At 38.8% G+C, this 16881-nt stretch overlaps 1 protein-coding gene across 9 annotated transcripts in view; it reads left to right on the forward strand.

Moving 5' to 3' along the window:
• Nucleotides 1–16881, forward strand: part of SLC4A4 (solute carrier family 4 member 4) — a 354963-nt gene that overhangs the window by 138823 nt on the left and 199259 nt on the right. For 8 of the 9 annotated variants that reach the window (XM_067736229.1, XM_067736230.1, XM_067736233.1 and 5 more), the window contains exons 4-5: nt 1848–1983; nt 10488–10648. In XM_067736229.1, the coding sequence (XP_067592330.1) occupies nt 1848–1983; nt 10488–10648 (297 nt within the window). Of the gene's footprint in view, nt 1–1726; nt 1984–10487; nt 10649–16881 lie in introns of those variants that run through there. The other variant, XM_067736232.1, reaches the window with a different exon arrangement.

The following is a 16881-nucleotide window of genomic DNA, read 5'->3' on the forward strand; positions in this document are numbered from 1 at the left end:
AATGAGGGCTCTCTCATTTCCAGACTATTTTATGGATATATGTGTAATTTTTTCTTTACCAAAATGGGATTGCTTTATGCATATGATTTTGTAATTTTATTTTTTTCAATTAATATTATATGATATATATGTCAAAAAACAATAATCTCATCTTCATGTTTTATGACTGTGGTATTTGATTGAATGGTTGTAATATAGTTTATTTAACCAATCCTCCTTTTTGGACATTTAAACTTTTTCTGTTTCTCTCAATTATAAACTATGCTGTAGTGGTCACCTCTGTAGTTAAGACTTTGTGATAACAACTGTTATGTGTTTAGAATGAACATCTTGCTAGTGGTAGAATTGCTGACTCACAGGATAGATACACTTTAAAAACATTTCCATACCTTTTCAGAGAGATGTTCGCATTTAGGCTCCTACCAGCGACATAAATTGGAAGGTGCTGGTACATGTGTCCTAAACCCTTGCCAACATTGAGGTAATCATTCTTTAAAGTTTTTGCCATTTTTTTTGTTGTTGTTTTGCGGTACGCAGGCCTCTCACTGTTGTGGCCTCTCCCTTTGCGGAGCACAGGCTCCGGACGCGCAGGCTCAGCGGCCATGGTTCACGGGCCCAGCCGCTCCGCGGCACATGGGATCTTCCTGGACCGGGGCGCAAACCCGTGTCCCCTGCATCGGCAGGCGGACTCTCAACCACTGCGCCACCAGGGAAGCCCAGTTTTTGCCATTTTTATAGGTAAAACATAGATTTTATTTTAATAGTTAGTATTGATTACTAGGTAGGTTGAATATTTTTTCATGGGTTTATTTGTAGTAAATATATTTTCATCTACAGAATTTTATTCTGTCCTGATTATAGTGGTTTTCAGATGGTAGGAAGATTTTTGTTTTTTTAGGTTGAGTACATATATTTCTACAAAGTTCTGCATATGAATAAATCTGTGTACTCGGACTGCAGTTACATGTGTATTCTTGGTTTTACCCAGGGATTATAAGGAGTATCTGTGGGCCTTAGTTTTGTAATATAGCCATCAGTTTCCAAATGCTTTCCATTTTTTTTAAAGAAAGAGAAAATAGCCCACAACCTGGGGGAAATTCTAGTTAATTTTTCATTACATGATTTTTAGGAGATGGGGTCAAAAGGAGCTAGTAGGGCATTCAATTATGTGCTTGAGTGTGTTGGAAATTTTTTTTCCCCTCGTGTGTACAATATTTTACTTGGGCTTGTTTTTCAAGTGCACTGAAGTGTGACTAAACATTTTTGGGTACTGCCCTTATGTAAAGAAGAGGCTCCATCTTGTTAAATATTCCTTCATCAGCTTTGCAGTTAGGCAGTTATGGGCAGTGAGGAACCTGCGAGGGCGTGGGCTGCTTTGGGCATTGGACAGAGGGAGGGTGGCTGGGAGGCGGGGGCCAGGGGGAAACCCAGCATTGGGGTGCTTTGTTGCCCCCTCCCACTGTTGTAGAAAAAGTGATTGGCTCAAGCTGGTTTCTGTCTTATACTTTTGGGTGGGTCATCAGTGGGGAAGGAGGGAAGGTCATGTGGTTGGACCTGAGCTCATCAGAGGGCTAAAGGTTCTTTGCCAGTCGCCACACAGAACTGGAGCGCTGTCCTTCTGGAGACTGGTGGAGAGCTGAGACACAGTTCAGAACTAAAGGACTAGAGAAGGCCTTGGATTCCTGTTTGTCTTTAGATTGGGGACAAGGAAGGCTCAGCAAGGAAGATGTCCACTGAAAATGTGGAAGGGAAGCCCATCAGCTTTGGGGACGGAGGAAGAGCTCGGAGTTACACTTTCCTCAGGGTTGTCCAGCCAATGTTTAACCACAGTATTTTCACTTCTGCAGTCTCTCCTGCCGCAGAACGCATCCGATTCATCTTGGGCGAGGAGGATGACAGTCCAGCACCCCCTCAGCTCTTCACGGAACTGGATGAGCTGCTGGCCGTGGATGGACAGGAGATGGAGTGGAAGGAGACAGCGAGGTGAGCCATAGCTGACCGTGTAGGACTGACATGGGGAAACAAGGGCTGGGCAGGATTCTTGTCTGTGAGCTCCTTTCTCTAGCCCAGATGATTGATGAGCATGAGGTTGGCTGGGTTAAAGAGTAAAAGGATTCTTTTTCGACTTTGACATTGACATGGATGCAGGACACCCTTTATTTCACTGCTGAAGTCATTGATCTGCATTGTTATAATTTTAACCTTTATAAGGAATTAGAAGTAAATCTCCGTTTGTATGCTATTCAATAGTAAAATATTTAAAAGAGAGAAACTCCAGCACCTAAACATGATAGCCTAGTGATATGTGTTCACAGTCTCCACATGCCAAAGTATCTTGTGAAACCATGTCTGACTTATATTACCCATTCCCTGTTAGGAGGGAGGTTGCAAAGACAATGACTGTTACACACAAACTTGCCGTTATTCCAGGTGAAAACCTGTCATCTTTTAAACATCCAGTGAAAGCGAGTAGAAGGTTCACTTGAATTGGAAGTGTTAGAGACCTGAGTTCTATTTCAGACTTTTGTCACCTGCCGGCTGCATAACAGTTTCTCAGAACTTTGATTTCATCATCAACAAATAGTGGATAATAATGTCTATTACATATAATACATATGTATGTGATATAAGATATATAATATGTAAATATAAGGTTCTACTAGATATCGAATTATATCATGGATATTTATATACATACATACAGGTATATATATGGAAATGCTTTGTAAATTGTTAAGCACTGCACAAATATCTAAAGTTTCATTAATCTCACAATAAGAGCTTTTCTTTCTGTCTTTCTGCATGTACATTTAGTTATATATGCTACACTAAATCTTCTATAACATATAAAAATTCTGTACCATAAAGACGTTGATATAATACAGTTATTGGTCTCTCATTGTCATCATTATATGGGGATTCAATGCATTTGACTTTCACAAACAAAATAATGTTAACATATGCCTTTTATAGTCGTTTAATTCAGATCAGTTAAATTCAACAACTATATTCTGAATGCATGGTACACATCAGGCACTGTTTTAGGTACTGGGAATACAGAAGTGGGCAATAACTCATTTCTGCTCCTCCATCTCTGAGGCTGCCACTTGAAGCTCTTCACTCTTTATTCTTTTGGGGCCACTTTCCATGATATAGTAATTGTCTCTTATTCCCCTCTCAGCACCAATAACCTGGATATTAAAAGTCCTTCATAAAGTATACTTTCAGTTCATAAAACATTCTCCGAAAGAAGGCTCTCAAAGTGAAAACTTGTACCAGTATCTCCATTTCATTCTTTCTTTTCCTTCTTTCTAATAGAAAAAAAAACAGAGTGAGAATTATACTGGTGCAGCATGAGTTAAGTGTTGGGGAGATTTTGGTTTAGTCTTGGCTTTGCTGCTAACTAGCTGTTTAACTTTGGGCAAGTTATATAGTCATGTAGTCTTCCTGAGCTTGTGTTTTCTATACTATCAAATGAGGGTCATACTGGGTTGCATCCTCTCTAACATCATGCGTATTTTATAGCTCTAAAGTTCCATCCCTGTGCGTATAATTGTGTAGTCAGCTGCGACTAGAAGAGTTCCTTTGATTCTTACTTTCATCTTATAATTCTGTGTGAGTAACTATATAGAGTAGAATTCAGGTGTAGCATTCTGTTTTCTCTTTCAACCAAATGCAGACTACACTTTATTTTATGTGACCCCTGGTCCCAGAAATGTGAAGAGATCACAGCTCATTGTATAGGTAGTTCAACATTGAATGAGATGGACATAGTATTTTCATTTAAGGTTCTTAAAGGTTAAGATGGTCATGAATACTTTACCATCTTTAAAGACTTACTATTTCCTTAGGAACATATGTGTCATTTTGGTGATGTCATTGGTCCCTGAGAGACTGTATGTACAGCTGGAGAGGAAGTACGGTGGGAGGACACCATGTATCGGGGGAAGTTGTCCAGGAAGAAACATACTCACAAATAGTCTACCTTCTATAACTTCTCATATAGGATTTGCCACAATTACTATTAATTAATTAATCATATATGTGATAGTATTGTTTTCATTTTGTCTCCCTCATTACACTAATTTGTCTAGAGGGAGAGACCACCATGTCTGTCTTTCATTACTGTATTCCCAGTGCTTTGCAGCGCTTGGTAGTAATAGGTGCTCAGTAACATTTGCTGAGCGTGATTAGTTGAGAACTCATTGCCTTAGAATCTGCTGTTCTAAATATAATACTTTCTTAGAAATATTACGTGATCAAAGCTGGAGTTTGGTGATAATCCATCTCTTTCTGACTAATGGACAGCTCAATGACAGACCCAAGTTACCCAGTACACCATTGATAAAGCCCAAGAGAGGACCTTTGTTTGATGTTTCCAACTAATTCATCAATATGCTGATGCCATCTGTGTTTAGATCTCTAGCCCAGACTTCTTGCCTTGTTTGATTGAAAACAAATATTTGGTTGGGTAGTAGGCATCTCGAAGTAACATGTCAGAAACTGAGCTTCTCACCTACCCACCGCAGATCTCCTCCTACAGAGTTACCCGCCACAATGAACAACTCCATTTTTTTAGTTGCTCAATCCAGAAAGATTGGAGTCTTCCTTGACTCCTGTCTTTCTCTACACCCCTTACTTGATCCACTGGCACATCCTATTTAGTTTACCCTCAATGTTATTCAGATATTCAGAATCTCACCGTATTTCACATTCAGTGCTGCCACAACCCTGGTCCAAGCCTCCATCCTTTCTCATCTAGATTACTGCAAATGCTTCCTAATTAGTCCATCTCCCTGAACCTGCCCTTGCCTCCCTCATGAACTATACACTATGATCTCTGACCTCATCTCCTCATCTCTTACTTCTCTCACCCGGTTCACTCTGCTCAAGCCTCACTGGCCTGGTCATACTCCTGTGTCAGAGCCTTTGTACTTGCTGTTCAGATGCGGTTTGCACTTGAAATGCTCTCCCTGCTGTACTCCACAGTCATCTCCCTGGCTCATTTCCTCACTTCCTTCAGGTCTTTTTTCAAATATGACCTTCTCAGTGACTGCCCTGTCTAAAATAGAAACTTTCCCCAAACCTTCTTATCCCTCATCCTCCATTCTATTTGTCATTGGCACTTATCAGCAGTTAGCATATTAACATATCTTGTTATTGTCTCTTTCCAATAAAATTAAAGCTCCATGAGGGGAGGGATTTTTGGTTGTTTTGTTCACCACTATATTCCTAGTGTCTACAACTACCTGGCACACAGTCCACAATCGAGAAATACGTGCTTATAGAATGAAAGAATAGAGAAATAGAACCTTGATTCCTAGTTTATTGTTCTACCTAAATTCTGGTGGAAAGTTTGGAGGTGGTTGTGCCTCCAGAAATGATTCAAATTGACAGTGATTTTTACTTCCTGCAACGTAACTCTGCTTCTGAATGTTTTTTGCAGTAATTTCTGACTGCCATTTATGATGTCCAGTTTCCAGACCTGATAGGGCTTTTTTTCCCCATGAAAAGCTCTCAAACCTACCAGACTAATAAAAGTTTAGTGCTTAGAAGGAGCTCATTTTACATATGAAAATGCAGCATGAATATTCTTTTGGCTAACATAAAATGGAGAATTATTTGCTTTTTGTGAAAACTCCAATTAAATGGACTATTTTATTCCATAGAGAACTAGCCTGCCAGACTTCTCAAGCTCAGTGTAGTTTCTACTGTGAGCCTACACCCCATAGAACACAATAGTACCCTCTTTAGTACTCTCCCTTTTCATGTTCTGTACTTTTTTCAGTTGACTAAAGATTTGATTTTGACCAAGAATATCATACATTGAGTCTCAGCATTACTGCAGTTTTAGTCTTACTTCAGGAAGTTCAGGTTAGCTGTGTGTCTTAAAAAATAAGGAAAATGCTTTCAGTGGTAGGAAAAATATCCCCATTGAAGTCTCACAAAGCACAGTAGTCATGTAAAACTATAAACAAGGGAAATCTTTATTTACATGAAGTTTGAAGTCAATTCCACCACCCTCTTCTTTCACATCTTTTCCCTGCTGTTCCCTTTCCTGAAAGTCAGAACTTTGAATTTTCACGGACTCTCCCAAGGGTAGAATGATCAGACCTGAGAAATGTATATAATCAGTGGAATGCAGAGAATATTCTTTTTCAAAGGAGTATCCTCAGTGTTAGGTCATTAGAATACTGACATTCAGTGGTGTAGCAGTAGTTATAATGGAATATTTGGTATTAGTGAACGAGCCTATGCTTCTCATTAACAATTTCTAGATGGCTAGGCGTTAGCTAATGGATTCATGAAGAAGACTGGTAGAAGAATAAGTCATGGTCCAGCTTTGGTGTTGGCCCAAAGCCAGGAAGAAGGGCTATCACTGCCACTCCAAACGCTTGTATTCCTTTGAGTCAGTGATGTCTGTAAACATGGTTATTGGCTTTCAGTTTTCCCTCAGCGAATATTCGGGTGGGCCATGTTGGAATTTATCACTGTTATAAGAATATGTGTTAAAGATCACTTCCCCTCTTCCCTGCGATTCAAATTTTATGGCCAAACCTGGGTAAAAAGGAAAGACATCACAAGTTTCAATAAACCCAACAAGCCAACAAAGGAAAAGGGTACTGATGTTTCAGTTCTAGTGGGACAGCACGAGTGACCCTGCCTCCCTCTGGAGAACATGACTTCGGGGCCTGGCCATCAAACACAGCCACATGTACTTACCCTGGGGCTTTGCATAGGGCCCTCTCTGTTCCCAATCTACCCTGACCCCTCTATCTCTCCTCTACTGGATGGCTCTGGAAAATTCCATTTTAGACCAAGTTTACTTTTTCTGTAAGAAAAAGTGAAGAATAAGGAATTTAATCATCTATGTAATTATATGTGCTTACTACACTGTTTTGCAATAACTTTCACAGTTGATCTAGATATTTAAGAATTCTCCTTAAAAACATCATTTATCCCAGATGCACACTAGCGTTGGCTTCTTTTATGTGCGATGAGGCACTTACTAGTTAGCAAGAAATTTATTATTGCTTTAAAATAGCTTTACGTAGTTGGATTATATTCCAAGACAAAGGTCATGTCTATTTTCCACTGTAAAACTGGCATGTTTTAAAGTTAGAGGTCTTTTCTTTTCTTAAGTATATTTAATCATATGATTGGAAAGTTGCAAAATTCAGTGTTTCCCAGTGGACTTTCTATTTCTTCAACAAATGAGTGAAATGCTGTTTGGTTGGCAGTCACTCAGAGTGGGTTAAACTGCAGTGTACTTTATCATTATTCTTCAAAGACCTTGGAATAAATAAACTTCACCTAATAAACTCTTCCTTCAAGGTTACAACAGTTTTGTAATTGCCAGCATTTAAAAAGCCAGCTTCTGAAATTAATTTTCTTATAACATGTCAAGTACTGAGACAAAAGGAAAAGTAGGAAACTTATTGCAAATACATGGTTATTCATAGTTATTATGAAGGGTAGATAGTAGCTTTTAGTACATTTTACAGTAAAAATGTCTTTTTTTAAAAAATGTAATTACATGGTTCTAAAGCACCTTTACAAATTCATTGACACTCCAATAGCCTGAACTTTGGTACCTTTGCCTTAGCCTTTTCTTTAATGGGTTCTGATTTGAACTGAGTCGTTTTCAGTTTTTTCCAAATTTGTCCTTGATATGTGAGGAGGATAGACATAGTATGTGTAGTTTCTGGAATGAAACTACCTGCAAACAATCTATTTCAGTGGGCAAATCATTACTTTCTGAGTAAAAGTGTATATTGGAAGTACAGACAGTTCCTTGAACAATTAGAGCAATGTATTTTAAAGTAATTTAATAGTCATTATCCCAGAGTTACCTTGTGCAATTAGCTATACTATGATATGACATCATCTAAACATACAATATTTACTGAACTCAAAGTGAAATAGATGCTTAAACTGAACTATGAGACAATACTTGTCTCTTAGGAATGTAGATTCTAAGGAACTGGCTTTTTGAGACTACATTCCCATTCCATTATGGTTAAAGCTTGACCCAATCTTGGCTGGTATAATCCAGGAGGGTGAGTAATACTATTCCCTAAATCCAACCTAGTTGGGATTTATTATTTCTAAAGGTACTTTTAAAACTTGTTCAAAGTCATATTTAAGATAAACTGTGGAGAGGAGATTGGTCACAGAAGAATGTAATGGTTTTGTTCCTTTTTTTCTTAAAGAACATTTTATTAAACTTATATTGTTTGGACAGTTGAAGGTGATAGCAGAAAAGAGCTACTGTCACATACTGTATGTAAGTGAGGCTTAGTTTTCTTTTACAAAATGGATTTGGCCATACAGATTGATGGTGACTGATAGAAGGGCAACTGGTTATCATTTAGGAAAGAGAAGAGGGAAGTGAAGGCTGTATGTATAGAACACTCCCATTTACTGAGTTTCTAGCTGGCCCTTGTCATTCATCTTGGACTTAAATTCTGTGACTAAAGATTCTATCCCTCAGCTAATAAGAATACTCCTAGGAATAAAAACAAGGTCACTATACTCTTTATCAATAACATAATTATATGTAACCCTGACTAGGTTTCATATACTATGGAATCTTCTAGAGTCTCATCTTGAGCAAAAAACTGTAACATCAGATGTAAATATGATTCATATACTAGCTCCCAGTCAACATGGTTAGAGGTTCTGTGAGTAAGCCTGAAAAGATAATATGCCTAAAGTTAGCCAATGTAATATACTCCATAAAATGATTACTCTCAAAATAACCCAATTACCTCTTATTGTTTTGGCAAATCCATGGAATTCTATAAGAAAGTAATATAAAGTTGTCATTTTTCTCTCACTTCCTTCTGTTTCTGTGGTTCTAATACCAACCAAGGTGAAGAACTACTAATTCACACACACACACACACACACACACACACACACAAACACACACACACACACACACACACAAGAATATTAAAGGTCTTTCTCTCAGAATGTTTCACAACCACTTTTGTAGAATAAACAAGGTCCAGTTCTGAAGTTTTAGAACTTCTTTGGTGTTGGCTTTTTAATGTGAGGAAAACATGTAAAAATCTCTACTCCCTACATTTTTTGGGATACAGGGGAAAGGAGGAGGGTCTTAAAGTGGAGGGTGAAGCTGGGGCTAAGGTTGCCATTGAAGCGTGGAAGTTTCCTGGCCGGGAGAGGGAAGAGGGAGTTTTGGGATATGGCTCATGTACTTATGAATCACATGAGTGTTGGGCTTGATTAAAATTCTGAATTTTCTTTGACATTGTGGCTGATCTGTTGATCTGTTTTCACTCATGGTTCTACTAATGTGTTCTTTTCTTCCTCTGGGGGTGGTGAGCGGTCTATAAATAATACCTTATGTAGAGCTTCCTCTGATCTCTGCCCTTTGTTCTCATCTTTAATGAGTTGGGTGAGTGTTTAGCTTTTTCTAGGAAAACATTTTTCAATCATTAAACCTTTGCATGAAGAATGTAGGAAAACAATTTTTAACCTCCTCTTTATCTTGTTCAGTATCTTTCAGAGGTTTGAAGTGATAGAAAGCAGCATTTTTCTTTGGGTCCTGATGAATAGCAAAATGATAATGCTTTCTTGTTTTCCTTTACCAGTGTAGGAAGAGTCAGTATGTATAATATGTGGGATACAGACTGTCAAATGTGTTTCGCTCTCATTTCCATTAAACTTTTTTCATTCCTATATGTTGCTAAGTTATCAAAACGTCTACAAATCTTAGAAAGAAGAAACTGTAAGAGAGGGTTTTTTGTTCCATTACTAAGGTTAATAAGAGATCTGTTGTTATCAGAGTAGATGCATTGTTCCCTGAGCTTGTGTATTTTTAAACACATGTGGAGCCAAACATGAGGGGTAAAGCTATTAGCATCTCAATGAGAGGGGAACATGTGTCAACTGAGAGAGATGTATTAAAGTAAGATACAGCAACACATGCTGGCACTCTTTAAGCACGAAAGGGGAATTTCATTTGTCTGACCACTTCACGCACCATACTTTCAAATATTTAAGATCAGCATCGATTCATGCTGATATTTTACCTTATATAAACGTGCCTTGTGAAGTCACAACAGAATTCTCACAGTGGTGGTTGTTTTACACACTGTAGGCTCTACCCACATGGAGAATTTGAAATGCATATTTTTCTTACATTATTTGAAAAATTTGGTTCAGTAGTCATTCTTAAGGATTTCATGGTTACATATAGACAGATATAAAACCAAGGAGGCGTTGGCTCCTTTTGGTTTGTTTTCTTTCTCTCTAACGTCAGGGGGAGGAGCGGTCTAGTGAGTCTGTTTGGTGTATTTATAAAGGTAATGCAGTTAATGATAGAATAAGCTTTTAAGACTCCACAAAAGGGGACATTTTGGAAGTGCTGGTGGGGGTGGATCTGGGGGGTTGGTGTTGCTATTTCCAGAGGTGATGAGAACACTTTTAATGGTTCTTCACTAATCTCATGCTTCTAGGTGGATTAAGTTTGAAGAAAAAGTGGAACAGGGTGGGGAGAGATGGAGCAAGCCCCACGTGGCCACCTTGTCCCTTCATAGCTTATTTGAGCTGAGGACATGTATGGAGAAAGGATCCATCATGCTGGACAGGGAGGCTTCTTCTCTCCCGCAGTTGGTGGGTAAGTATGTTGTCTTAAGTTCCTATCATTTTTTTCTGCTCTACCTACCTCTCCATGAGTCTCTTTCAATGCAGATGACTTCTAGTGTAAGCGGAGCTGAATATTCTATAATATTTATTCTCTCTCTTTTTTATATTATAAAACTAGTAAGGGTTATTGCAAAAAATTTGGAAAATACAAATATTGAGAAAAAAGTTAAAAATCATCCATCATACTTCCATCTGGACATAGCCATTGTTAACATTTTGGTGTATTTCCATCCAGTTTTGGTTCTCAGTCCTCTCTCTTATGCTTTTCACTTTTATGTTATATTAAAAATTACCATGTTTATATGTACAGATTTGCATTCCTCCACTTATTAGCATAAGATTAATATTTTAAATAGAACACCCCCCCTTCGTCCTTGGTCATACTGGACTGGAAGTCTGGACACTAGATTTCTAGAACTCCTTGACCTTAGACATTGCGCTGAGCTTCTCTGGGCCTCAGTTTTGTCATCTGTATCCTTGACCTTAGACATTGCGCTGAGCTTCTCTGGGCCTCAGTTTTGTCATCTGTAAAATACAGTTTGAATATTCTGTAAGAAGGAAACTGGTCTAGGTCTAGTCCCTCAGTTGGGCTGATTTTGTAGGTGAAAGTCAAGCTCTTTTCGCTGTAGGTAGAGCAAATTGGGTGGGGCAAGGAGCCAGCAGAACGTTATGGATTAATGACTGAGTCAGGTCATGGTGGTGCCGAGGGTCATTTGTACAACCCCAGACAAGTCACTGAATCTCATGGTGCAGAGCAGCTTTGGCATCTTTGTAATTAGTGTTGTGTAGTGAATGTCAACTCACCATGTTGAACACCTTGAGCACACGTCGCTACATTCCAAAGAGAGGTTATTGTTTTCATTTTCTAGCAAGAGACTGGCCTAAGCTGCCTTATTATCCTTCAGGTTGGTGTGCTAAAGATCATGTGTTCCTTAAGGAGAGGTGCAGGGGCTCTGCTTATTATTCCTAGGAAAATTCCGTAACTCGGTGACTGCATGACTGCACTTTCTTAAGGGTCTGCAGTGGGCCTACTTTGGGATTGTGAGGAGAGGATGTGGATCGTGGCCCTGATGACCAGTGTAAAATTCCTGTGTAATCTCGAAATTTCTTTGAATATCTGTAGGCAGAGGGCTTGTCTATGGCATCTGTGTCTTTATGGACAACAGGAAGGCTATAGTATTTGTACTGGAAGAGAAGATCCGTTCTCAAATCAGGCATATATCTTGCTGACCTATACACATCTGTTTCTTCTTCAGAGAGCTTGTTAGTTAGATTTACAAAGCAGCTCCGCGCTTTCCTTGCATCTGAAGTGCTTAAGGTACAAGTGCAGAAGGGAGAAAGACTAATGTGAAGATGCTGGGTGGACAGAATGAAGTAGTTTATGCATTTATTCAGCAGTGGTACATGGCCTTCTACAATGAGCCAGACACTATTCTAGGCCCTGAAATTAGGTTTGCAAATCTACCACTTTGTAAATGGGATAAGTTACAAATCCATGTCCGCATAGGTAGTGAGAAGATAATGTTGGAAATACTGCTTTACGTAGAATTTTTTGTATTTGACAAGGCAGGTGAGACTGAAAAAGGACACCTGATATATGAGGAGAGCTGTTGGATTATTGTATGCAGGGAAGATGAAGCCCATCTACGAAGACAGAGAGAAGCAAAGGGAACGAATGGTTTTCCAGGCTGTTTGTTTCACTGACTTTTCTTCATTTGTTAAAGCTGCAAGAGAGATTGTTATCCCAAAAAGTATCATGGTTAGCAAAAATCAGTCCAGTTTCTGAGCGAGATTTGCAATTTTCAGGCTGTAAGAACTAATCTAGAGCAAAGATGTCTGAAGTTAGAAGTCAGAAGTGCCTAAGTGCAAAACAAAATGGGAATTAAACTTGTGACTGGGCAATGGATCGCAATCTGTGTGTTGTGGTTTAAGGGTCATCGGGAAGTTCCCTGTATTGAAAAAAAAAAGTCCTACCGTAGACCATGGTTACTGCCTGAACTTCCACTGTTTGGAGATTCATTTCACTGAACCCAGGGTTTGTTTTCTATTAAAATATACATACTCTTTGGCAGATGTCATATATATTCATTCCATGAGATGCAGAGAGGTGTTGTAGAAATAATGGTGGATTTAAAGTGGGGATGGCGGTTAATTAAAGTCTACCCCTACTAGCACGTGTGACCACAGACAAGGCACATTGCTTAACTTATTCGCAGTCTGTTTCTCGTCCGTAAAAAGTGGATGAAGGTAGACCTCTCAGGGCATCGTTAGAATTGAATGAGGATCTCAGGTGTAATTGTACTTACTTTGATGACTATCCCAGTATGAATGAGTTTATCCAGATCTTTCTACATGTCACCTGGCAGGGGCTGAGTGTAGACTGAGTCACGTCAAGAGATGCTCAGGGACTTCATGAGCAGGGGAAAACTTCTGAAAGGTGTAGTAGATGGAGCTAGAAAAAAACCTCACAGCTTCTTTGCTGTGCCTGGAGCTGGCTGGTCAAGATGGGTGATGAACGTTAAAGTTGAAGTATATACTTGGGCTTTTCTGTAAAACTGTCTTCGAGGTCTTCAGCACCAGAAAGAGCCATCTTAAGGCATTTCTGGTCTTCAGTAACTAACTGACCCTTTCCATGTAGTAGAAGACAGAGTCCCACATTACACTGGAGCCTCATTAGCCAATGGCCAAAGAGAGAGGTTCTGGTATTTACTACATTTAAGAAAGGTTCATCAAGCATTTTACATTCTCAGTTTAATTTTCCGTTACTTTTTATTATCAGCTGTGGCTTTTTTTCTCTAACCTCCACACGTTTGCTTTAATAATGTCATTAAATTTTAAAATTGGACACCACTAGGTCAATTTGAGGTGTCATCACTCAGTACTATGTTTGCTCTACCATCCCTGAGGCAAGCAGGCAGGGAGCCAGTGCTGTCATTCTGGAGCTGATAACACAGAGAAACAATTCAGAGGCAAATAACACACATCACAAGCAAAACAAAGAAATTTTAAAAAAAATGGACTAGATTTGGAGGAGTGGGGAGAAGAACATGTTTGAAAGAGTATAAGTGGCTGAAAAGAAATACTTAAAAATCCTCTGAAAGAGTCAAATCCTTACAGCAGGTTAAAAAAAATGAAAGAAAAAAAACTGCCCTGATTTCAAGTGGTAAAATGGCATGGTAACTTCAGTTACTGTCATTACTTGATTATTAAAAAATCTTTTTCTAGCAGAGGATGCAGTGGATTTGTTGTTTCCTGAATGGTGGTGTTATTCAGACTTGAGAATTACATGCAGCTAAGTCTTAAGATGCATTTCCCCTTCACCCGACTTTTATTTCGACAAACAAGAAGAAAAAGAAATCATGATGAGTGTGATTATATCCAACAAACAATAGCACCATTTCTTTCCTTTTTCGCAGTCCACTTGCTGCTCCTTCTCAGTGGCCTCCGAGGGGCACCCTCCCTTTGCAGGTGCAAAGCCACTGCCACATGGGGGCCCGTGAGCAGTGGGCCGCTGCCTAAGCGGGTGTCACTTCTCACACTTGTGTAAAAATTCAGCCTCATTCTGATTCTCCTCAGGACCTCTCCTAGTTTTCTTCATGAAGATCCCCTTCTGAACCCTAATAGAAAATGTGTGTTATTTAAAGGATAAAACATCATTTTTATAGGTTATTTTAATCACTTTATTATTGCTGTCATCTTACAATTTTACATTTAAAGTATCATTCGCATATGAAGCCAAGTACATGAGAATTTCTCTCCCCTCCTTAGTTAAAAAACAATTATAAGCCATTTCAGGTATTTTATTATGATGGGAAATGGATTAGGAAAATGTAGCTCTATTTTTGGAGCGCTCTCTCATTTTTATATTTAAAGGCATTCCTGGGCTGTGCATGTTGGCAGATATATTAGTCATGTTTCTTGCTTTTAACACCTTTTATATTTTCAAAATGGTAATATATTTATTTTTTATCACAAAACTAAAACATGTTCATTTCTAGTAATGCAGAAAAATATAACACGCAGAAGTCAAAATACCACTAATCTCATCTTTCAGAGCTATCCTCCCAGCAGTTTTTCGGTACATCTCTGTTTACACACATGAAATTTATTTTACAAACTGGGATCATACTATAACCCTCTAATCTGCCCTTTCTAACTTAAAAACATAATATGAATATTTCCATGTTATTAAATATAAACATCATTTTAATGGCTGCAAAATAGTTAATCATCTATAGTTGGGCATTTAAGTTGCTTTCAAGTTTTTATCGTAAAGAAAAGAAATGAACATTTTTGTTATACTTTTGTGAAGTTGCTTATATCCTGATTATAGATTTCTTATGGTGAAATATTCAAAGGGTTTGAACATTTTAAATGGCTTTGTTTTGTATTGGCCAAGTGGCCTTCAAGAAAGGTTGTCCTGTTTGTTACTGTCATCATCAGTATATGGCCTTGTCTATTGCATACAACATTCACGTCACTGGAGACTGGTCTTTTAAATTTTGCCACTTTGATAGATTAACATAAAATTGGTGAAATTTGTTTAAATTGTCTGTTAGTCTTGAAGTTGAATATTTCTTGGGCCTTTTGTGTTTCTTTTAAGAATGGACTTATATACACTACCAAATGTAAAATAGATAGCAAGTGGGAGGCGGCCGCATAGCACAGGGAGATCAGCTCGGTGCTTTGTGACCACCTAGAGGGGTGGGAGGGAGACCCAAGAGGGAGGAGATAATGGGGATATATGTATACATATAGCTGATTCACTTTGTTATACAGCAGAAATGAACACACCATTGTAAAGCAATTATACTCCAATAAAGATGTTTAAAAAAAAAAGAATGTTACCTTTGACCTTTTTGGGGGGTTGCATGACCATCTTCTCTTCAAGTTTTTTTTTTTTTTTTTTGGTCTAGAGTTTCCTTCTTAAAGAAAGAAAAATATCATGTGATACGAAAAAAGATCTAAACAGTGAATCAGAAAACCTGGTTTAATTGGTGGGTGGGGGGGTTGCCTTTAATTAGGCTGTATCGGTGAGCATCTCCCCTCTCGCACTCTTTTCTCATCTGTATAACAAGAGCTTGAACCTGATGCTTCCTGAGATTCCTTTCGGCTCTGCGATCATCTTGAGCTGGCACTTTCTCTCCCAATTGGGTAACGTCTGTGGGATTTTGAACACTGAAGGCTTAATTTTAGTGTTGCTATGAAATGTTACTGCCTCCACTTTCCTTGAAGGGTTTTGTAGTTTATGCTTAAAGAGATCACTGTGGGCCATTTTTATGGAAACCTAATGAAGGGCATAAGCCACACAGATGTTGTAACCTGTTCTAATTGGTGATTTCCAGACATTAGTAACAGAGGGCCGGCTGTGCGTATATATGCATTGGTTTGAGATTACAGGGGAGGTCAAGAATAGAGAGAGGCCCTGCCAGGAAGGGTAGATAAAGAAACACTTTAATCCACAACCCTGGAATTAGAGTAGGAGTTTGATAACACTTGCAGGAGATATGCCAGGGCTATTTATTTTTATGGTTCTTCTGTAAAATGGACTTTCCACTTTCATTAAGACTTAAGGGGAAAATAGATGCGTTGTATTCAGTAGCACTTAATTATTTCACTGTGGAACAGAGGGTTAAGTATAATTACAGAATCCGTTCTGAGAGTTTTACTGAGTAAGGTTTGTGTAGTTAAAAATACTCAGAGCTAAAGGCCACTCTCAAACCAAAACATTCCTATGGGAGAAACTCTTCCTGCTTTGCCCAGGCTCTCTACCAAGTGGTCCAGTGTTATGTGACATTTATAGCATCTGTGTAAGGCATGTGATGGAAAATCCTGGATTCAGCCTCTACTTGGCTCCCAGGTAGTTGATTGTACACTGTGTGAATCGTCAGCTTCTGGCTGTGAGACCAGTTCCATGACTGCTTGTTAAAAAGATAGACTAATGAGAGGTGCAGTCATGCCCAAGCAAAGCCCCTTGAACATCTGTAACTTCACTTTACGAAGAGATGGGAATGTTTGGGAGATGCTGTTATCCTATCAGTATCCATCAATTTTCTTTCAGACTTTTGCAAAAGAAGAGCTTTTGTTCTCTTCTCCACTTTTGTATGTGGAGGAGTTTGCGCAAGAGGAAAATATTGATGTGTTTTGATGCAGCCATGTGCCTGAACAGGTGGGCCTGGGAGCTATTGTTCTAGTTCTCTGCCA

Source organism: Pseudorca crassidens, chromosome 4 (genome assembly GCF_039906515.1).
Source record: "Pseudorca crassidens isolate mPseCra1 chromosome 4, mPseCra1.hap1, whole genome shotgun sequence".
Taxonomy (NCBI): domain Eukaryota; kingdom Metazoa; phylum Chordata; class Mammalia; order Artiodactyla; family Delphinidae; genus Pseudorca; species Pseudorca crassidens.